This window comes from Lepus europaeus, chromosome 23 (genome assembly GCF_033115175.1).
Source record: "Lepus europaeus isolate LE1 chromosome 23, mLepTim1.pri, whole genome shotgun sequence".
NCBI classification, from domain to species: domain Eukaryota; kingdom Metazoa; phylum Chordata; class Mammalia; order Lagomorpha; family Leporidae; genus Lepus; species Lepus europaeus.
This window is the reverse complement of record NC_084849.1, coordinates 6,925,807-6,949,353: the sequence shown is the minus strand read 5'-3', so window position 1 is coordinate 6,949,353 and position 23,547 is coordinate 6,925,807. Positions and strand designations below refer to the sequence as shown.

The window sequence follows — 23,547 nt, the reverse complement described above, 5'->3', positions numbered from 1 at the left end:
TCCTCATTGGCTGAGATTGGTCAGGTGTCTACTTGTGAGCCAATCACTGAGACCACGTGGGCGGGACCATGTCCTGAGCCAACTGTGTGACCTTGCAGGGTGGGGCAGCTGCTGGCGGGAAGAGGATGAGAGCAAGTTGTCCAGGTGTGAGGTTGGTCAGGTGCTGTTTTCAGAAGTCTTGCCGGCCAGGTAAACAATAGGTGTCCTTAGGGATGTGAGGGGTCCTCCCGGACAGGAACACCTGGTGCAGTCAGACTTGAACTTGTGACTTCGTTCTGTTCTTGAGCCCAGATCACGTTTGCTTCCCCTGCCTCTGGTCTTCGTGGTCTGGGAAACTGCCTCATCCCCTTGTGGGTGAAGGGGTCCCGGGGTGCTGTGACCCCCCCCAGGCAGGCAGGCTGTGCAGGCCTCTAAGCTGGGCCTCACTTCCAGTCAACTCTTCCCTCCCTCGTGGGCAGTTTATGGGAGAGATGTTGTACCCCAGCCTTGGCTGCCCGTTAGGCCCATTATCATGGGCTGGAGAGCGTGGATGGCTCCACATGGAGACGGCACTGCTCTTGAAAACCCATACATCTTCCTGTGCCTCCTGGTCTAGGGCATTTCGCCCTCTGCACTGTTGCTAACTCTGTGGGGTGGGGTGTGGTGGGAGGTGGACTTGGGTACTGTGGGATGTTTTCCCATGGCCCTGGCCTCTGCTAGCAGAATCCGCTCCCTGTGTGGTAACCAGGACGTCTCCAGACCCCACCCCATGGCCCCGTAGAGAAGCGCCTAGATCCAAGGTCGGCCTGAGAGTTAGGGGCTCAGACAAAGGACCCCTCCCAGTCCGGGGTCCTGTGTCTCATGCCAGGTTTTTCTGTTATTAAGTTAGTGTCACCAACGAATAGCAGTCAGACCTCGATCACGGAGTGCTTATACTTGCAGGTGCCTCTTGTCCTGTCAGTAATTCTCAGGTTATTCTCTTTGTGGAGTGAGAAGGAAGACAGTCGAGCCAGTTGGCATCGTTTGTCCATGTGGTGTGCATACAGTATCATTCCAGGTGCTTGACGCTGTGTCCACCCCTTCGTCCCTGCATGGGGATCACCTGTGAGCTGGGCCCACGTTATGACTGGTTTTCAGGTTTGGGAGATAGTGCAGGAGAGGTTCAAGAGCTTGCCCAAGACCACAAGCCTGCCAGGGAGCCAGCATCACACCCTGAGGGGACGGATGGGGAGGCTGCCAGAGGGTGGGAGGGCGGTGCCCGGGGCATCTGGATCCCTCCTCCCTCTGAGCGATGGCCTGCCCCCATGCCCGCTCCTCTCACCCAGGTACAAGCGCCATGCCAGTCGGGAGGAGGCGGAGCTGATCCAGCAGATGAGTGCCAACATCAAGGAGAGGCAGAACGTCTTCTTCGACATGGAGGCCTACCTGCCCAAGAAGAACGGGTGAGACCTGGAGCCCTGGCTCTCCCGGCTCCCTGTGGGGGCTCGAAGTTGGGCGGTGCAGGAAGGAGAGGGTGACTTCCCCTGAGCCCGGGAGGGGGCCGCATTCCCTGCCTGTGGCAGAGATAGTTCTGGGAGGGCATGTGAGGAACCAGCACCTCCCCACAGGCGTGTGGGGTTGAGAGAGAAGATGTCCTTTTCCAGTGGAATGAGCACGTATCAAGTGACTGCTGCATGCCCAGCATTGTGCTGGGAGTCCCTTGGTGTCAGCCGTTCTATCAACAGCTGCATGCGTCAGGTCCAGAGACACGACAGAATCCTGGCCAAGGTGGCTGAGCCCAGAACTGACCGAGCTCTGCCTCCAGAGCCGGTGCCTGTCTTGTCTGCTCCATTCAGGGAAGTCCCCACCTGCCACCGCCACTCTCACTGCTCCAGAGAGAGTTCTTCCTGTGTCATATCGGGACCTGCCTGGGGCTGCTAAGTGTCCCATCCCTCCCCCCAACCCCATTTCCTCGTCTAGCCTGGCATGGGTCTGAGCCTATACCAGGAGTGAACTCCCTTTAGCCTGCAGTGGGACAGGGCAGCCTACCAGCCCTGGTGTTTCTTTTTTCTTTTCTTTTTTTTTTTTGAGTTTATTTATTTGAGAGGTAGAGTTACAGACAGAGGGAGAGACAAAGAAAGGTCTTCCATCTGTTGGTTCACTCCCTAGATGGCCACAATGGCTGGAGCTGGGCTGATCTGAAGTCAGGAGCCAGGAGCTTCTTCCAGGTCTCCCATGCCCAAGGACTTGGACCATCTTCTACTGCTTTCCCAGGCCATAGCAGAAAGTTGGATTGGAAGAGGAGCAGCTGGGAATAGAACCAGCGCCCATATGGGATGCCAGCACTGCACGCAGAAGCTTAGCTCACTGTGCCACAGCACAGGCCCAGCCCTGTTGTATGTTGACCCATTCCTTTCTGCCGTGTTTGGTTAGCGAGGTCCTAGGTTGGGTGGCGATAGTCTTCTACAGGGCAGAGCAGCAGTGCGGCACTCATGGCTCTCCTTACTCCCTCCCTGCTCCTCCCTGCCAGTCCTTTGTATGTCTTACCTCTGTCAGCAAACTGTGGATTACAAATGATAGGAAAACCAACTCAAAGTTGCTTAAGAAAAAATAGGAGACTTACTGGCTGACGCAATTGAAAACTCAGCTGCAGCTTCAGGTGTGGCTGGGTCCTGTGTCCAGTTGACGCTGTTTGGACCTCTCAGCATTTTTACTCTCTTTGCCAGTGGGTGCCTTTCATTCTTGGACACAGGTTCTCTGTAATGTGAGCCCCATAGTTCTGGGCTCGCATCCCACCTGCTAAGCAATTCTAGTACGAAAAGTTCTGTTCCCCAGGAGTTGCAGGAAAAGTCCCAGGACTGATTCTCACTGGTCCAGATCACATCATGTGACCATCCTTAACCTAATCAGAGGTATGGACTGCTCTGGTTGTTTGGGTCATGTGCTTTTTCCTTTAGCCACAGGGAGAAAAGTGATTCTCTGAAGGGAAATTGCACTGCCCTCTGGGGAGGTGGGGACTGTATGGCAGGTGGGAAGAAAATACATATCCTGTGCACATGCCTGCAGCAGTCACACCAGACGGGAAGCAACCACGGGGCCACACATAGCCAGAAAGGAGGTTCTCTGTTTTCTGCTCTCAGACTCCTGCTCGCCTTTCTTAGTGCAGTTGAGGGAGACCTTGTCACATCCCCTTCTGTCCGTGGGCGAAGCCAGGTCCCTGCAACACAGACCCAAGAGTATGAGGGAGAGCTTCATCCTTCCCACACATCACGGGCCCGAGGGGAGTGGGCCAGGAGGGGTGGGCTTCAGAGGTCGTCCTGGGGCTCATGCCCTTCCGTCTGACCACCCCTCTGCGAGTTGTCTCATCTGGACGAAACTGACTTCGACCCCACATTCTCAGGAAGGGTAAAGAGAGCCAGGGGTACCCGACAAGTCTCCCCTCACCCCGTTTAAAAAGGAGATTTGTTTATTTATTTACTTATTTATTTATAAGGCAGAATGACAAAGAGAGGTAGATTTTCCATCTATTAGTTCACTCTTCAAATAGCTGAAAAAGCCAGGGCCAAGCCAGGCTGAAACAGGGAACCTGGAACTCCACGGGGGTCTCCCATGTGGGTATCAGGAACCCAAGGACTTGGGCCATCATCTGTTGCTTCCCGTATGCATTCATGGGGGGCTGGATTGGAAGCAGAACAGCCGAGGCCCGAACTGGTGCTCTGACATGGGATGCTGGTGTCACAAGTGGCAGCTTAACCTGCTGCGCCGGAATCCCTGCCCCAAGCAAATTCTTTTTCACAAAAACTGCCATTTCCTGGGGAAGCTGAACACACACACTGCCTACTCGAGGACTCAGAAACTCCACTCCGGGGTGTATGCCCAAAGGCAACGCGCGCTTTTGTCCTGCCACATCCACAGCAGAGAAAACAGGCCCAGGAGGCCATGTAATGTATGATTCTGTTTATGGGAATTTCCCAGAGAGACAAATCCATAGAGACAGATTGTGGTTGTCAGGGGCTGGGGGGAAGGGAGGGGGAGCACGGAGTGATGATTGCTGGGTTGCCTGTTTCTTTGTGGGGGATGGGAATGTTCTGGAATTAGATCATGGTGATGGTTGCACAACACCGTAAATATAAAGATCATTAAATTGTGTATTTTAGAAGGACAGATTGTATGGTGTGTGAATTATATCTGACTTAAAAAAAAAAAAAAAGAATGCTCTTAGCTGAGTAAATACTGAAGCACATGAGTGCTGGACGATCTCATGAGAAGCGAGCCAGGCAGACGCGGGAAGAGGACTGCGTGGCCTTGCTCGTGTGCGAGATCAAAGCAGGGAACGAGATTCAGAGAAGCCGTGGACTGCTGGCTGCCAAGGACGGGGCACAGGGGAAGCTGGGAGATGGCGGTCCCAGGGCAGAGTTGCACTGTGTAGCCTAAGTTGAGAGATGCAGTAGATAAAGCGAGGACCTCAGTTCATCAGGCCGTGGGACACGCAGGGCGTCAGAAAGCTCTTGGCAAATGATCATAATGAGGTCTTCACGAAGTTCATGGAGAATGCATGTAGTGAAAAAGCTATGCATGGAGACCAGTGCTGTGGCTTAGTGGGTAAAGCCGCAGCCTGCAGTGCCGGTGTCCCATATGGGCGCCAGTTCGAGTCCCTACTGCTCCACCTCCATTCCAGCTCTCTGCTATGGCCTGGGAAAGTAGTAGAAGATGGCCCAAGTCCTTGGGCCTCTGCACCCATGTGGGAGACCTGGAAGAAGCTCCTGGCTCCTGGCTTTGGATTGGCTCAACTCTGGCCATTGTGGCCCCTTGGAAGTGAACGAGTGGGTGGAAGACCTCTCTCTCTGCCTCCGCCTCTGCCTTTGCCTCCCTGTAACTCTGCCTTTCAAATAAATAAATAAATCTTTTTTTAAAAAAAGCTATGCATGGATTTCAATTTTTTTGTATCAAAATAAACATTTTTTTAAAAAACAAGGTAGCAAAGTTTATTATTTATTTGAAAGAGAATAAAAGAGAGGGAAGCATGAAAGAGAGGGAGATAGAGTTATCTGCTGGTTCACTTCTAAATGCCTGCAACAGCCAGGGCTGGAGGAGGTGGAACTCAAAAGCCAGGAACTCCAGATGTCCATGCAGGTGGCAGGGGCCCAGGAACGTGGCTGTCACCTGCTGCCTCCCAAGTGCATTAGCGGGGGACTGGGTTGGAAATGTGGTGGAGCTGTGACTCCATCCTGGGCACTCTGATATGGCATATGGGCATCCCAAGTGGCTGCTTTACCCACTGTGCCACATACCTGCCCTCAAACAATTCCATTTTCCACAAACTTTTGAAAGTATACTTATGGGCCGACGCTGCGGCTCACTAGGCTAATCCTCCACCGGCGGCGCTGGCACCCCGGGTTCTAGTCCCGATCGGGGCGCTGGATTCTGTCCCGGTTGCTCCTCTTCCAGTCCAGCTCTCTGCTGTGGCCCAGGAGTGCAGTGGAGGATGGCCCAAGTCATTGGGCCCTGCGCCCTCATGGGAGACCAAGAGAAGCACCTGGCTCCTGGCTTCGGATCTGCGCAGTGTGCTGGCCACAATGCATGGACCATAGTGGCCACTTAGGGGGTGAACCAACGGAAAAAGGAAGACCTTTCTCTCTGTTTCTCTCTCTCTCTCTCACTGTCTAACTCTGCCTGTCAAAATAATAATAAGTTAAAAAAAAAAAACAAAAAACAAAGACTGTGGGTGCACATTTGGTTCAGTGGTTAAGATGCCACTTGGGATGCCTGCGTCTCATGTGGAAGTGTCTGGATTTGAGTCCCAGTTCCGCTCCTGATTCCAGCACACCCTGGGAGGCAGTAGTGTGGGTCCTTGCCACCCACATGGGAGACTCAGATTGAGTTTCTGGCTCCCAGCTTAGACATGGCCCAGCCTTGGCTACTGTAGGTATTTGGAAAACAAAATAGGACAGAAGCGCGTGCACACACACACACACACTCCCTTTCTTTCTTTTCTTTTTCTTTCCTTTTTTTTTTTTTTTTTTGACAGGCAGACTGGACAGGGAGAGAGAGACAGAGAGAAAGGTCTTCCTTTGCCATTGGTTCACCCTCTAATGGCTGCCGCGGCCAGCATGCTGTGGCCGGCGCACCACACTGATCCGGCAGGAGCCAGGTGCTTCTCCTGGTCTCCCATGGGATGCAGGGCCCAAGCACCTGGGCCATCCTCCACTGCACTCCCGGGCCACAGCAGAGAGCTGGCCTGGAAGAGGGGCAACCGGGACAGAATCTGGCGCCCTGACCGGGACTAGAACCTGGTGTGCCGGTGCCACAGGCGGAGGATTAGCCTATTGAGCTGCGGTGCCAGCCCACACACTCCCTTTCAAATAAATAAATTTAAAAAAAAAAGCCACCTGAAACAAAAGCTATAAATAAACCAAATGTTCATCAACAGAAGGAATAACTACGTTGTAGTCTCTCCCTTCGATGAAATACCATACATCATGAAAGAGGGGCTGCTGATGGACGTGCGCCATGGATGACTGTCGTAGATGTACTCTCGAGGGAAGAGAGCCAGGCATGAGATCACACACTGTACATTTATGTGAAGTTCAGTAATAAGCGACACGGGAGCCAGTGTTGCAGCACAGCAGGTTGAGCCTGCCACCTGCAAGGACAGCATTCCACACTGGGGTGCCAGCTTGAGTCTCAGCTACTCCGCTTCCGGTCCAGCTCCCGGTTGATGCACCTGGGAAGGCAACAGAAGATCGCCCAAGTATGTGGATCCCTGCTACCCACATGGGCAACAAGGATGGCATTTCTGGCTCTTGGCTTTGGCCTGTCACAGCCCTGGCTATTGCAGCCATTTGGGGCATAAACCAGCAGGGGAAAGATAGATCTTCTCTGTCTCTCTGCCTTTCAAATAAATTAATAAATCTTTCCCCCAAAATAAGCAGAATGTATCCATAGCGATAGAATATGTGACAGTGTTACCCTTGGATGCTTCTGGCTTGGGGAGGGGCATGTGGGAGCCCCCTTGGGGCTGGGAAAGTTTTATTCTTTTTTTTTTTTTTTTTTTTTTTTTTTGACAGGCAGAGTGGATAGTGAGAGAGAGAGACAGAGAGAAAGGTCTTCCTTTTGCCGTTGGTTCACCCTCCAATGGCCGCCGCGGTAGCGCGCTGCGGCCGGCGCACCGCGCTGTTCCGATGGCAGGAGCCAGGTGCTTCTCCTGGTCTCCCATGGGGTGCAGGGCCCAAGCACTTGGGCCATCCTCCACTGCACTCCCTAGCCACAGCAGAGAGCTGGCCTGGAAGAGGGGCAACCGGGACAGGATCAGTGCCCCGACCGGGACTAGAACCCGGTGTGCCGGCGCCGCAAGGTGGAGGATTAGCCTAGTGAGCCGCGGCGCCGGCCGAAAGTTTTATTCTTAGATTTAGATGTTGGGTAACAGTGTAAGTGTGTGAAAATTCTTTTTTTTTTTTTTTTTTTAAAGAATTACTTATTGGAAAGAGGGGAAGAAACAGAGGTCGTCCATCCCTGGCTCGTTTCCCAAATGGCCACAACAGCCAGGACTGGTTCAGGCTGAAGCTAGGAGCCTGGAACTCTATCCAGGTCTCTCACCTGGGTGACGGGCCCAAGCACTTGGGCCATCTCAGTGCTTTCCCAGGCCATTAGCACGGAGCTGGATAGGAAGTGGAACAGCCAGGACTTGAACCGCGGCCTTTGTTTGGGATGGAGGCTGCCCCTAAAAATTCATGTTTTGCACTTCTGGTGTGTGCATTTGTGAATGTTCTACCTTAATTTTAAAGAGAGGCCTGTTTAAGTTGACGTAGAGGCTGTACCAGTAGCTTCCCATCACTCACATGCTCCCATCTGGCTGCAATGGAGGCTGGGGGTTATAGCCTCCAGGCGTCCTGTGTCACAGTTACCACGTTGTGGCTGCTGGTGGCTGTCCCTTGTTGGCCTCTGCCCAGTTGACCTAGCTCTGCCTTCTAGCTCCAGTGCTCAGTGTGTGTGAAGTTTGCAGAGTCCCCGGTCAGTGCCCGCCGCTCACTGGTTTCTCCTTCCAGGCTCTACTTGAATCTGGTCCTTGGAAATGTGAACGTGACCCTTCTCAGCAACCAGGCCAAGTACGTGTGCCCACACCCAGGCCCCCTGCTCTTCCCACTCAGGGAAGCTGGGCCCAAGCTCGACGTTTTGGTTGACAGTCAGGGCTCTGGGTTTTGGTTTTCCTGACTCTGTCATTGCGGTGTGTAGACCATGTGGGGGGTGATCTTCTTCCCGTCTTTCCCAGACTCAGTATGTGGTGTGTAGAACCCCCATTCCCACCCCTTCTCACACATGTTTCTCGAAGAAAATGAGCTTGCTGTCCACCTTCACTGCCCACTTCCAGGTAAAAGCAAACCTTACCATTGTGGCTGCTGTAGTTGATTGAGGGGGGAGACCCTGTCTGGCCCCTGCGTGTCCCCAGCAGAGCTCAGAGTCCTATGCCAGGAGCCCAAGGATGTGGGGAGCTTGTACAGTGATCCCCCATGCTCAGTGGGCCTCACTAGTTCAGGGCCAGGCTGACCTTGAGCAAGGTGGGATGGACCCCACAGGGTGTGGGAGCATCTGCAGGTAAAGGGTCTCATGGGGCTGAGGGTCCCTCCCCCAGACAGGAGCAGTAACCATCTGTGGCCTTTTCCTGGGGTGGGTGTGCCATGGCAGGTTTGCCTACAAGGACGAGTACGAGAAGTTCAAGCTCTACCTGACCATCATCCTACTCCTGGGCGCGGTGGCCTGCCGATTTGTCCTGCACTACAGGTAATGGAGGGCGTTGTGTGCTGTGGGAACACAGGGTGCCCGGAGGGTGCCAGCAGAGAGGGATCTGGGGGCTCCAGGGGCTCTCCAGTGTCTGCCACCTTTGTGATAGTGGAGAAGGAACATTTCTAATAGGAAACAGTGGCCCTGTCCCCCTACAGCCACCCGGCAAACACCCACCCAGCAGCCACTGTGAGGGCCTCCCAGTATTTAAGGAAGAGGGCAGTGTGGTCCATCCAGGCAGTAGAATGTTATTTAGCCATAAAAAAATGGAACAGTGACACCTGCCACAGTGGATGGGCCTTGAAGACAGGATGCTGAGTGAAAGAAGCCCGACGCAGACAGCCACGCCCTCTCGGATTCCATCTGTAGGAAACCTTCAGAACAGACAAATCCACGGGGACCGAGTCGTTCAGTGGTTGCCAAGAGCCTGGGAAGAGGAGAGCAGTGACTGCTCATGGAGGGTTTCGTTGCAGAGCTGACGGAAGTGTTCTGGAATTGGGTCATGGTGCTAGTTGCACAAGTCCATGGGTATGTTACAAACCACTGAGTTGTGTGCTTTAAAAGGATGCGTTTCACGCCATGTGAACTGTATTTCAGTTACCAAAAAAGAAGGGAAACACCAGCTCAGTCCACCTGGGTTCAAATCCTGGCTTTGATCCCAACTGGCGGTTCCCCGGGCAGGTTCTCGCTAGGAGCGTCCATCTCCCCATTAGTAGGAGTGGGACGACAGGAGTGGTCCTGGCACAGTTCGCGGAACTTGCCCTGTGTATGGCCCACTGCAGTGCCTTTGAGAGTTGGCCACTTCTTGGGGCAGGAAGAGGCCATGATGTGCCGAGGGGCAGCTGCTCTGCCCTAGGGGTCCACCTGTCCCTTGGGCTCTGGGTTTTCTGCCTCTGTGGGGAGGCAGCCGGGTACAGCTTGGGCATGTGGCCCACATGTCAAGGGTTTATTTCCTGGCAGGCGCGTGGCTGGGAGTCTGGCCACTCGTCTGGCAAACCAGGGCTCTCGCAGGCCCTGGGGCCTGGCGTGGCTCCATTGGGGCAGAGGCTGCCCACGGCAGCAGTGCCCGCTCACAGGCCCCCTCAAGGGGGTTAAAGTTCTCGACGGACACCTGCAGTCCCTCTCACTGGGGCTGCTGGACCTCAGAGGGCAGGCCTGTGGTGGGAGGTCAAATTCTGGGGCTCAGCAGGGTCTGGGTGTTTCCCTTTCTCTCCACCCCTTCCGTGTTAGTGTCTGAGGGTTGCCGAAGCAGTGCCTTGATCTGGGGGGCTTCAGACAACAGAGGTGGGTCTGCTTACCGTCCTGGAGGCCGGAAGGCTGTGGTCAGGGTCTGGGCAAGGGCCTCAGGCCCTCCTGTCTGCTCCAGTTCCGAGTGTTGCTGGCAGCTCTGGCTGTTGAATGCCTTGAAGCTGTTTCACTCTGATCTCTGCCCCCTGGTCATGTGCTTCTCTCCCTGTGCGTCTCATGCATGGCCTTGTTAGGAGGGCACCAGGCGTCGTCCACCCTCTCCCAGGATGACCTCATCATAACTAATCACGTTTACAAACACCGTGTTTTCAAGTAGGCCACACTCAAAGTCCCAGGGGACGAGAGTGGGGGAAGCAGGAGGGCCAGAACTGCCCAAGCAGAGGCTGGAGGGATGCAGGGCCAAGGAAGGCAGGGGCCTCTCTCCAGAGGCTGGATCGGGCAGGAAACAGATTCACCCCCAAACCAACGGCCTGGGTTTAGCCTGTAAGAGCCCAGCTCCTGACCTGCAGAACTGTAACAGGATGAATGTGAGTGGCTTTGAGCCACCATGGCTGTGGTCTTCCGTTATGGCACTGCAGGAGGCCAGGGACTCCTACCCTGCCTTCACCAGAAAGATGCAGGAAGGGAACGACAGAAAATACCGTGGGCTCACGGCTCGCTGCCGGGCCTCCCCTGGAGGGGTCTAGAGTTTGTTCCTATGAGTGACCCTCCCTCCCCTGGCTTCCTGTTTGAGTACAGAGAGCCTCAGTGGTCAGTTTCTGGGACTCATTTCTCAGAACGCAGACACCATGGTGCTCCCAGCTTACAAAGGGGATGCTGGGCTGGACAGTGCTCTAGCCCTGCCCCATGCACTGTGTATGGAGCTCAGCTCGTGCTCACTGCGGCACTATGCGGGAGGGGCAGGGCCCCACTTCACAGAGCATGAGTCACTTGTCCGTGGCCCCACAGCTGGGGAGAGGAAGAGACATGGATTGGACTCCACAGGCCCTGGGATTCCAGACCGTTCCTGGCTCTCCAAGGCACCTGCAGGCAATGGCCCAGCAGGGTGGCCTGAGTCTGTCCTCTGCCACCACAGACAGCGTCCACAGCTCAGAGATGTCTCCCAGCATCTTCTGTCACTGTTGAAATTGCAGCTTCCTGCCGTTTGCCTCCAGCACCGTTCTGGTTGGTTGGTTGGAGGCCTCATCCAAGAAGCTGGCAGAGCTTTGGAGGGGCTGTCAGTCACCAGTGCCCACCAGCCAGGATCCCTTGAGCCAAGATGAGCCTTCCCACTTCACAGATGGCAAGGCAGAGGCCAGTGGCCCCCATTGAAGGGGCAGAGGAGTTTTCCAGTTAGCTCTACTGACTGTGGTCGGGAGAATGTTTTTGTCTGTGTTACACCGCTGGCTTCAGGGGCCACACTGCAGAGCAAAGTTTCCCTTTTGTCATTGTCCTGCCAGCAGTTTCACATGAGACAGGGAGGACTTCGAAGAGAGACAGATTGCTGTGGGCTGAGTGGCCAGGGAAGGGGAGAACACTTAAGCACAGTTGGGGTTCAGGTGCAAAGTCAGGGGGTCTTGGGCATTTTAGGCTGAGAACAGACCCCCAGGAGGCCAGACTCCCTCTGCACTGCCAGGGTGTCAGCCTGCTATGCTGTTCTGTGGAGTGGGAGGGGCCGGCCATCTCCACGTCTCATACCTGCTGCTTCCACTGGGGCTGTTTCTTCCCACCAGGGTGACGGATGAAGTGTTCAACTTCCTGCTGGTGTGGTACTACTGCACCCTCACCATCCGGGAGAGCATCCTCATCAGCAATGGCTCCAGGTAACCGGGGGCCTGGCTTTGTGGGTATCTGTGGAGCCACGGGGACGCCTGGCACTGGTGGGCATCAGACCAGGGAGAGGGACCATGTGGCTGATGCTGCGTCGCCCATTTGGTTGACTCATATAACAGCAGGAACTCTGTTCTCTATAAGAACAGGCCTTTTGTGGCTGACTTCAAGTAAGGCTCAGACATCATCAGGAGCCACCCAGTTTTCCCCCTCTGCCTCCCACCTGACATCCTTGTTCCCAGGCCCCATGTAGGGTCACCCAATAGTTCTAGGCTCATGTCATTATTTCTGGTATTCCCACCAAGCAGTCTCACTGAGTCTGCTGGCTGGGTGCAGGTGCTGAACCAATCACTATCACCAGAGAAGGCACTTCTGGGATTGGCCAGGCTCGAGTCTCCCACCCACCCCCATGGCTGTCTTTCACAGCCTGGAAGCCGAGGGGCAGGTGGGAATGGCTCTCAGAGGCACACTGGATGTTGCCAGAGGGTGAGTGGGTTTGGGTGGCAAGAACTTGGGTGTCCTGCAGGAGAGTGGACCACTGAGACAGTTCTCGGGTCAAACCTGCCCTTCCAAGAGATGATGGCTAGGGGGAGGAGGCAAGGCTGGGGATGAGGGCTCCTGGCTCCAGTCCCCGGGCCAGCACTGAGAGCACTGTGCCTCTGGACAAGTCAGGTCCCCTCTGTGGGCTGTGTCATGGTCCCTTGGGGGAAGGATCTTGTCACCATGTTCCTCAGTGAATTCGGGCACCATTGGAGCATCCCTTGTCTCCTGGGCTCTGAGAGACTCCGAGTTCCAGAAGCCCGGCTATTTTCTCTTCATCTCCTTCCCACCTCTGAGCTGAGTCTGGGACCCAGTTAAGATCATGTCCGGCCTCTGGAGGGCCTGTTGTCCACAGGCTTGATAAATTTTTTTAGAATTTGGCCATTCTAACCTCACTGCTGTTCTCACCTCTGGTCCTTCCTGATGCAGAGGAAGCACCTGCCACATACACACACAGATACAGAGACACACACAGACACACACATACAGACACAGACATATACACACATCACACACACATCCACATCCACAGACACAGACATATACACACATACAGACACAGACATATACGCACACAGACATATACACACATCACACACACAGACACAGACATATACACACATCACACACAGACACACACAGACATATACATACATCACACACACAGACATATACACACATTACACACACATCCACAGACACAGACATATACACACATACAGACACAGACATATACAGACACAGACATATACACACATCACACAGACACACACATACACACACAGACACAGACATATACACACACAGACAATACACAGACATATACACACATCACACAGACACACACATACACACACAGACATATATACACATCACACACACAGACACACACAGACATATACACACATCACACACACAGACATATACACACATCACACACACATCCACACAGACATATACACACACACAGACACAGACATACACACACATATACACAGACATATACACACATCACACACACAGACACAGAGACAGATACACAGACACACATATACATAGACACACACATATATACATAGACACACACAGAGACACACACACACACAGACACCCACAGACACACACACTCCCTCCTGGGGGCTAATGATGAAGTCTCGGAGCTTTGGGCTTAGGATGGGGTCAGCTCCCAGCCCCCAGCTAATTTGCCACCTTCTCACTTGTCTGCTCGGTGGTCTGTTAATGGCAGCTCCCTGCCCTGCCGGATCTTACCCTGCACCTAGAGCCGAGAGGTAAGGACCAGTGCTGCCCTCGGGCCGGGCCCCCGGGGGCCACGGTGACTCGAGGGGAATGCAGTGTGTAGCCCGTAGCCACTTAGCAAGGATCAGTGTTTCTCAACGGCGCTGTTCTTGCTGTATTCAGGTACCACCTGCGAGATAATTTCCTCCTATTTTAAACCAGTCTCCCATTGCTTTCTAACTTAATTGTGAATCTGTTTGAAAAGGAAACTTTATTGTGCCACCATCTGTGGGGAAAAAAACAACAACCACCTCAATTGCAGGAAAGAGGGTCCTGCAAAAGCACCCTTCCATTTTCCTGCATCAACCGCTGCAGACGGTTATCCTTGCCTCCTGGGTCTCTGGGCCTTTCTCTCTGGAGAAGGGGAGGGTGGCCGACCTCGAGAGGCATCCAAGACATGCTGGCAGTCGACAGAGACTCTCTGACTTCAGGAGAATGGAACAAGAACCCAAACGCTGACTTGTTCTCACGTGATCAGCGACTTCTTGTGTTACCATCTGGTATCATAAAGGAACTAGGTGGTACAAGCTCCACGCCTTGGGAAACACTGAAGTAGAAACTCTTACCAAATAAATAACATTCTTAGTTTGCCTTAATTTTAAGATAATAATCCCTCTGCTTTTGGGTGTGGTTGCGGTGGGGGGGACCAGGCTGTGGGGAAACGGAACCAGGGCAATGGGCAAGTTCTCTGGTTGCTAATTCTGTTGATGCTTTGTCCTCTGATGGACTCATATCAAGAGTGCCCAGGCATGCTGGGCCCTGAACGGTCATTTGTGCTTTAGTACGAGTTCTCTGGACTGCTCATTTTTCTATATGATGAGCTGGGGGGGCGGGGGTGCCATAAAGAAGGAGGCAGGACTGACGGGGTCCTTGCAAGTATGAAGCTCACCAAGAACAGAAGTATATGCCAGAGGGGGAGAAAATGGAGTCTCAGGGTCAAGCCTCACTTGCCTAGCAGTTGTTTTTGTTTTAATTTTTATTTTACTTATTTGAAAGGCAGACAGACAGACAGACAGGGACTCCATCCACTGGTTCACTGTCCAAATGCCTGCAACTAGGAGCCCAGAACTCTGTCCAGGTCTCCCATGTGGGAGACAGGGACTCAACTGCTTGGGCCATCACCTGCTGCCTCCTGGGGTGCACAGAAACAGGAAGTTGGACTCAGGAGCAGAGCCAGGACATGGGCGTCCCAAGCGACATTTTAACAACTGCACCAAACGCCGCTCCCTCTGCCCCCGGGTGTAGCTGGAGTTTTCCTGGTCCCCGGCAGCTTCTGCTCTGTTGTCTTTGAGCTTCTAATGCAGAGCTTTGGGGAGGGTCCACTGGGCCCCTCTGCCGGCTGCCATCCATCTCACACTTAGCAGGCACCTCCTTGGGTGCAGACCCTGAGCCAGGGGTGTAGAAATAACGCACACTTTGGGCCGCCTGTGAGCACCCAGTGGTTTTTGTTCTTTGTTGTTGTTTGTTTTTTTTTCAAGATCTTCTCGTGGCAAATAGGATTGAAGGAATTCCTGGTGGTGAGGGAGCCCCCATGCCTGTCTCCCCAAGTCTGGAATGACTGCAGGAGCTTGTGGCCAGCGTGTAGGGGAGGGGGCAGGCAGGTGGGCCGAAGCTGAGTGACCAGCTTGTGACTCATCCTCAGCATCTGTGGCGATTTAGTCCCCGTCCTAACCCAGCTCCTCCTCAGAGCCGATTTTATCCTGGGAGCAGGAGATGCCTGTGCCGTTCCCCTCCTGCTTGGCCCCTCACCAGGGAACAACGGGGAAACCGTTCCAAGAAAGCCTGCGAGGAGGCCTCCCCGTGGGGCTGAACTCTGCCTTTCTCCTCTCTGGAGTGTCCCAGGCCAGTGCCAGGGCCCAGCATTGCTGTCCAGTAGACAGCCAGGGTCTTTAGGGAAAGGATCGAACCCAAGCTGTGTGTGTGTGGGGGGATCCTTGGGGGCTTTCTGGTGGCTCTAGGGACAGTGAAGCTGAAACACGTGGGCTTCCTGGTGCTCTGCTCTCCTCTTTTGGGCTCACTGAGGCTCTTTTTTTTTTCCCAAAGTTTTTTTTTTTTTTTTTTTTTTTTTTTTTGACAGGCAGAGTGGACAGTAGAGGGAGACAGAGAGAAAGGTCTTCCTTTTTGCCGTTGGTTCACCCTCCAATGGCCACCGCGGTAGGCGCGCTGCGGCCGGCGCACCGCACTGTTCCGATGGCAGGAGCCAGGTGCTTATCCTGGTCTCCCATGCAGGTGCAGGGCCCAAGCACTTGGGCCATCCTCCACTGCACTCCCGGGCCACAGCAGAGAGCTGGCCTGGAAGAGAGGCAACCGGGACAGGATCGGTGCCCCGACTGGGACTAGAACCTGGTGTGCCGGCGCCGCAAGGCGGAGGATTAGCCTGTTAAGCCACGGCGCCGGCCCTTTTTTTTTTTTTTTTTTTTTTTAAAGATTTTATTTATTTGAGAGGTAGAGTTACAGACAGTGAGAAGGAGAGACCGATAAAAGGGTCTTCCGTCTGTTGGTTCACTCCCTAAATGGCCACAACGGCCAGAGCTGGGCCAATCTGAAGCCAGGTGCCAGAAGCTTCTTCCCAGTCTCCCACGTGGGTGCAGGGGTCCAAGGACCTGGGCCATCTTCTACTGTTTTCCCAGGCCATAGCAGAGAGCAGGATTGGAAGAGGAGCAGCTGGGACTAGAACCAGTGCCCGTATGTGATGCCGGTGCTGCAGGCAGAGGATTAACCTACTGCACCATGGCACCGGCCCCTCACTGAGGTTCTTTTTAAGTTTATTTCTTATTTGAAATATTGAGCAACAAAGAAAAAGCAGTGTCTTTCATCTGCTAGTTCTCTCCCCAGATGCCCACAACAGCCATGGCTGGGCCAGGCTGAAGCCAGGAGGCCAATCTTCCACGTGGGTGGCAAGGGCCCAAGTACTTGAATTGTCATCTGCTGCCTCCCAGGTACATAGTAACAGGAAGCTGGATCAGCAGCAGAGGGGGGAACTTGGTTCCAGGCACTCTGATATGGGATGCAGGCGACCCAAGGGGCAGGTTTATCAGCTGCGCCACAACGCCTGCCACTCAGACTCTTTCGTCCTGCTCTTGCTTGCACGACCTGAATTGGAGCCACAGGTGTGGTCAGCGAAGCAGGCCTGGAGGTCAGGGATGGGGACTTGGAACTGTTAACTGGTTCCCAACTGTGCAGGCCAACCTCCTGGAGAGGCCTCCACCCCCAAGAGATGCCAGTGGAATCTTGAGACAGGCTTCTGATTGGCCAGACTTGGCTGCACACCTACCTCCCAGCCAATCACTGTTGCTAGAGGGTTACAGAGCCCTGACTGGCTGTGTGGGTCATGTGCCCACTTACATTCCTCAGCTCCACCCCTCTCACCCACACCTAGAGTGAGGTGAGCTGATTCCCTACGAGAAAGCAGAGGTTCCAGAACCAGCATGGGTAGTGATTGACAGATGGGTAAACCAGCCGACGTCCACTGCCATTAGTTCTGGGCCTGAACAGGTACTGCATCAGCCATCGGACTGGCTCTTCTAGGGACCAGCCCGTGGTGCTGGATCTGTGGGCTTACAAGGTCCCATCCTTGGACATAGACATGCAGTGATGGCAGGCTAGGAGAGAGCTATGGAGTAGAAACCATCCCCTCAGCGGGAAGGCAAGAACAGCCTGGGGCTGAGCAGTGCCAGGCCCGCCACATTTCTCCATACATGTCAGCATGGCTCCCGTGTGCCTCTTCTCCATACGTGTCAGCGTGGCTCCCATGTGCCTCTTCTCCATACGTGTCAGCGTGGCTCCCATGTGCCTCTGTTCTCCATACATGTCAGCATGGCTCCCGTGTGCCTCTTCTCCATACGTGTCAGCGTGGCTCCCGTGTGCCTCTGTTCTCCACATGTGTCAGCGTGGCTCCCGTGTGCCTCTGTTCTCCACACGTCAGCGTGGCTCCCGTGTGCCTCTGTTCTCCACACGTCAGCGTGGCTCCCATGTGCCTCTTCTCCATACGTGTCAGCGTGGCTCCCATGTGCCTCTGTTCTCCACACGTGTCAGTGTGACTCCCATGTGCCTCTGTTCTCCACACGTCAGCGTGGCTCCCGTGTGCCTCTTCTCCACACGTGTCAGCATGGCTCCCGTGTGCCTCTGTTCTCCACATGTCAGCGTGGCTCCTGTTTGCCTCTGTTCTCCATATGTGTCAGCGTGGCTCCCATGTGCCTCTTCTCCATACGTGTCAGCGTGGCTCCCATGTGCCTCTTCTCCATACGTGTCAGCGTGGCTCCCGTGTGCCTCTTCTCCATACGTGTCAGTGTGGCTCCCATGTGCCTCTGTTCTCCACACGTGTCAGTGTGACTCCCATGTGCCTCTGTTCTCCACACGTCAGCGTGGCTCCCGTGTGCCTCTTCTCCACACGTGTCAGCGTGGCTCCCGTGTGCCTCTTCTCCACACGTGTCAGCATGGCTCCCGTGTGCCTCTGTTCTCCACATGTCAGCGTGGCTCCTGTTTGCCTCTGTTCTCCATATGTGTCAGCGTGGCTCCCATGTGCCTCTTCTCCATACGTGTCAGCGTGGCTCCCATGTGCCTCTTCTCCATACGTGTCAGCGTGGCTCCCATGTGCCTCTGTTCTCCACACGTGTCAGCGTGACTCCCATGTGCCTCTTCTCCATATGTGTCAGCGTGGCTCCCGTGTGCCTCTTCTCCATACGTGTCAGTGTGGCTCCCATGTGCCTCTGTTCTCCACACGTGTCAGCGTGACTCCCATGTGCCTCTTCTCCATACGTCAGCGTGGCTCCTGTTTGCCTCTGTTCTCTGTGTCAGCGTGGCTCCCACACGTGTTAGCGTGGCTCCTGTGTGCCTCTGTTCTCTGTATGTGTCAGCGTGGCTCCCACACGTGTCAGCGTGGCTCCTGTGTGCCTCTGTTCTCCACACGTGTCAGCATGGCTCCGTGTCTGGGAGCTGGGGGAGGAGCCACAGACTGTCGACAGAGTCCCCCGTGACCAGGGCAGGCTCCTCCTGGGACATCCACTGTGTTCTCATTTTCAAAGAGCCCACGCCCCACCTGTTTTATTTCGAGGGCAAAGGGGACCCAAGAGCAGCTGCCTGAGGGTGCTGGTTTCATTTTGGAGGCAATAAAAAGATTCCAAGATTGGCTGTGGTGAAAAACCTTGGAATTGTGCACTTTAGATGGGCAAACTCTATGGCATCTGAATGATACCACAATAAAAACTGTTATGTAAACACGCTCATGTGCAAGTCCATCCCAGGGCCCTGGGTATGCAGATGGACAAGAGGGCTCATGAGTGCCAAGCTGGGGAGGAAGCAATTTCGAGCCTCAGCCAGTGTTGCTGGGTCATGCTGATTGGTGGCATCTGTCAGAGCTGGGCCTTGGGTACAGCGAGCTGTGAAATTAAAAGCCACCATTCGGTCAAGCTTGCTGCCCGGAGTCTGTGTTTGGCTCAAGTCCTTCTAGCCAGCACCAGGACATTTCTTGGGGCAGGGTGTTTTGGGAGGCAGGATGGGGAGTGTGGGGGCTCCAGGTGGCTTTGGAGAGCTCTGGAGACACTGCAGAGAGATGTCTTAGTTACTGTTTATTTTTTCAAAGATTTATTTATTTTATTTGAAAGGCAGAGTTACAGAGAGGCAGAGGGAGAGAGAGAAGTCTTCCATCCGCTGGTTTACTCCCCAAATGACAACAACAGCTGGAGCTGCGCCGACCTGAAGGCAGGTGCCCAAGGACTTGGGCCATCTTCTGCTGCTTCCCCAGGCCACAGCAGAGCTGGATCAGAAATGGAGCAGCTGGGATGTGTATGGGATGCCAGCACTACAGGCGGTGGCTTTACCTGCTATGCCATGGTGCCGGCCCCTATTTTTTGTTGTTTTTAAAATCATTTATTTGAAAGGCAAAGAGAGAGAGAGAGACTGAGACTTTCCATCCACTGGTTCATTCCCCATAGCGGCAATGGCCAGGGCTGGGCCAGGCTGAAACCAGGAGCCAGGAGCTTCTTCTGGGTCTCCCGTGTGGATGCAAGGGCCCAAGTACGTGGGTCATCTGCTGCTGCTGCTTTCCTAGGCACATTAGCAGGGACTTGGATGGGAAGTGGAGCAGCTGGGTCTCGAATCGGTGCCTCTATGGGATGCCAGCACTGCGGGTGGGAGGCTCAACCTTCTACACCACGGTGCCAGCTCTGTCTTGGTGACTCTTTAAGCTGAAAATCTAAGGGTCTGGGCAACAGCCTTTGCTATTAGGAAATTGGAGCCTGGGGTCCCCTTAGACTCCGAAGGGCAAGGTAGGGATGTGCAGTGGGTTGGGAGGTCATGCTCAGGACAGAGGGGGGGGGGGGATGTCTTGTCCTTTTCCTGTCACCTCTCAGCTGGTGGCATCTAGGCCAATCACTCCCTTTGCCAGCCACACCTTCTGGACGCCCCTGCATTCATGTCTATATTTATAGAGCACTGGTTGTTTACCTGGTACTCTGTGTATTCGGAATACAGAGTTATATAAAAAAAAAAACAAACCTATTCCTCCCTATAACTCCTGTGACTGCTGCTCCAACTGCTCATTTGTGCCCCGAACTGTTGCATGGACTGTGAAGAGGGGCAGAGAGAGGAAGGTCCAGTCCCCAGGGGTGGGTGTTGTGGTGCAGTGGGTTAAGCTGCCAACTGGGACGTGTTCATCCCATGTCAGAGTGGGATGGTTCTAGTTCTGGCTACTCTGTGCTTCTGATCTGGCTAACTGCCTGGGAGGCTGTGGGTGTTGGGCCAAGTGCTTGGGCTTGGAGTTCCATGCTCCTGGCTGTGGCCCAGCCCTGGCTGTTAGTGCCATTTGGAGAGTGAACTAGCAAATGGAAGATCTCCCCCTCTCTCTGTCACTCTGCCTTTCAAATAAATAAGTTAATCTAAATCTTTTTTTTTTTCCTTAAGATCCAGTCCCTGCTCTTAGAATGCAAGTGTTGTAGCTGGAGGGTTTAAGACCATTCCAACCTGCTCGTTAGGGAACTGCAAATTGAAACCTCAGGACTGGGCCAGGTTCTGCCTGAGAAAATGGACAGAAATGTCAGCGTGACCCCCAGTGTTGCTAAGGGCTTGGGGAGCCAGATACTCTCTTGCCCTGCTGATGGGAGTGAGTTGGGGTAGCTGCTTTGGAGAGTACTTTGACCCCACCATCCTACTTCCAGTAGCCCCCATGGAGAAGTCAGGCATTGCATGAGGGGACTCCACTAGTAGTGACGGCTGAGGAAAAGCCAACTAGACTGTACCTTGGAATGCCCACGTCACACTTACGAATGACAGAGCTGGGACCAGCGTTGTGGCACTGCCTGCAGTGCTGGCATCCCATATGGGCACCGGTTTATGTCCTGGCTGCTTCATTTTCAATCCAGCTCCTTGCTAATGGCTGGGGAAAAGCAGTAGAAGTACTTGGGCCCCTTCCACCCACATGGGAGACCTGAAAGAAGCTCCTGGCTTTGGCCATGATGTAGTGACATAGTTCACTTGAGGTAGTGAACCAGCAGATGGAAGACCTTTCTGACTCTCTCTGCAACTCTGACTTTCAAAGAAATAAATCTTTTTTTTTTTTTTTTGACAGGCAGAGTGGACAGTGAGAGAGAGAGAGACAGAGAGAAAGGTCTTCCTTTTTGCTGTTGGTTCACCCTCCAATGGCCGCCGTGGTAGGCGCACCGCGCTGATCCGATGGCAGGAGCCAGGTGCTTCTCCTGGTCTCCCATGGGGTGCAGGGCCCAAGCACTTGGGCCATCCTCCACTGCACTCCCTGGCCACAGCAGAGAGCTGGCCTGGAAGAGGGGCAACCGGGACAGAATCCGGTGCCCCGACCGGGACTAGAACCCGGTGTGCCGGCGCCGCAAGGCGGAGGAGTAGCCTAGTGAGCCGCGGCGCCGGCCAGAAATAAATCTTTAAAAACAAGAAAACAGCAACTAGTGACTGAGCTCTAGTTACTGGCCTGGGAGTCAAGACGAGAAGGGAGTTGCAAGAGATTTTGGTCATACAGAGAGCCTTGGCCGGCGTCTCCTCCCCGAGCCCAGCAGCCCTCCAGGCTCCCCTTTTTGCTGTTGTTGTTTTTTTTGGTGAATAGTAGCACCCTGGGCTCCATCTTCCTGCCCCTCTTCCCTGCTTTTCCAAGACAGTTTTGGAGACTGCTATTCCCATGGACTTCCCCTGCCCTCCAGCCTGGTCCTTGTTGGGGACCGAACCTGCTGCACCCAGGATGCATTTCCCAGAGCGCTTTGCTGCCACGTGTTGGATAGCAGCTCCCAGAGAGGAGTCCCAGGAGGCCCGCTGAGACAGATGCGGGGACGAGGTTGGACTGTCCGGCTCCTTCCCTCCTGGCTCTGAGCAGGAGCTGACAACCAGCCCTGCGTCCTCCTCCTGTGACCCGGGAACTCTGGGCTGGGAGAACACTGAGCTCTGGGAGCAAGGTCCCCCGACACTGCTGTAGAGGACGGGGGCTGAGCCTGGGGCAGGGGCGGGGAGGGGCTGGTGGGGAGGAGCCATGTCTGCGAGACCCCTCAGAGCCCTGTGCTCATGTGCTTGGATGTCATACATCTGTGTACCGAAATTGGCTTGTCTTTTTATTCCATCTTATATAACCTTTTACAATTAAGCTTTAAATTCTTATTCACTTGAAAGAGGGAGCAAAGGAGAGATCTTCGATCTGCTGGTTCACCCCTCAAATGTCCACAACAGCTGGGGCAGGGCCAGGCCAAAGCAAGGATCCAGGAGCTGCATCCCGGTCTCCTGCGGGGGTGGCAGGGAGCCAGGTACTTAAGCCATCAGCCGTTCCCTTCCTAGGGTGTGCGTTAGCAGGAAGCTGGACTTGAACCCAGGCTTTCTGATAGGGACTGCAGGAGTCCCGGGGTGGCTGAAGTGCCGCACCACAGTGCCTGCCCCTTCCCCAAGCATTGGAAGTGCCCTCATATTGGAGTAGAGTGATGTAGTACACTTGTGTGTGTGTGCACACACGTGCAAATTCAGCACATTTCCTGGGCAGCTCTGGGGCCCATGCATCTCAGGCACACTGGTGAGCACCGGAGCCAGCCCCTGCTCTTTGGAGAGTTTATGTGTGAGTGGGAAAAGGGTGCAGGTAACAAACAGGAAACAGAAATGCATGATTTCACTTGGTGGCGAGCACCATCGAGACAGTGAGATGGGGACTGTGACCCGAGCCAGGCTCTTGGGCTGTGGGAGAGGAGGTGAGTGTGGACCAGGGGCCAGGCAGGCAGGAGTGGGGGAGTGGAGGGAGCTGTGAGCACAGAGGCTGCCCTGACAGCCTGCCCCCCCACCCCAGGCATGAGCAAAGGCAGAAACGCCTTCTGCTGGCCACAAGTTCAAGGTCGAGGTGCTGGCAGGGTCGGTTTCTTCTGAGTCCTCTCCCAGGCCTGCAGGCAGCTGCCCTCTCCCTGTGTCCTCACGTGGCCCCTTCTCTGTGCACCCTGTCCTAATGTCTCCTCCCATTCTTCTGGGGGCACCACTAATACTGGACACCTCTGCCACTTCCCTTAACCTCACTTACCCCTTCGAGGGGCCTTCTGCCATTTGGTCACTCTCTAAGGTACTGAGGGGTGAGGCTTCCACACAGGAGTTTGGGGAACAAAATTTAGTCCCTAAGTAAGGCCTGGAGGTGGCAGCAGCTTAAGAACAGGAGGCTGGACCTGGCAATGTGATGTAGCAGGTAAAGCCTCCATCTGCAGTGCCAGCATCCCGTACGGGCACCTGTTCGAGTCCCGGCTGCTCCACTTCTGATCCAGCTCTCTGCTATGCTCTGGGAAAGCAGTAGAAGACGGCCCACGTCCTTGGGCCCCTGCACACACGTGGGAGACCCGGAAGAAGCTCCTGGCTTTGGATCAGCACAGCTCCAGCCATTGTAGTCAATTGGGGAGTGAACCAGCGGATGGAAGAACTCTCTCTACCTCTTCTTTTCTCTTT

At 54.4% G+C, this 23,547-nt stretch overlaps 1 protein-coding gene across 1 annotated transcript in view; it reads left to right on the top strand.

The window, feature by feature from the left end:
* Nucleotides 1-23,547, top strand: part of TMEM120B (transmembrane protein 120B) — a 56,920-nt gene that overhangs the window by 26,393 nt on the left and 6,980 nt on the right. Inside the window, exons 3-6 of the mRNA XM_062182657.1 lie at nucleotides 1,305-1,421; nucleotides 8,004-8,063; nucleotides 8,641-8,736; nucleotides 11,697-11,786. Of these exons, the coding sequence (XP_062038641.1) occupies nucleotides 1,305-1,421; nucleotides 8,004-8,063; nucleotides 8,641-8,736; nucleotides 11,697-11,786 (363 nt within the window). The remainder of the gene's footprint in view (nucleotides 1-1,304; nucleotides 1,422-8,003; nucleotides 8,064-8,640; nucleotides 8,737-11,696; nucleotides 11,787-23,547) is intronic.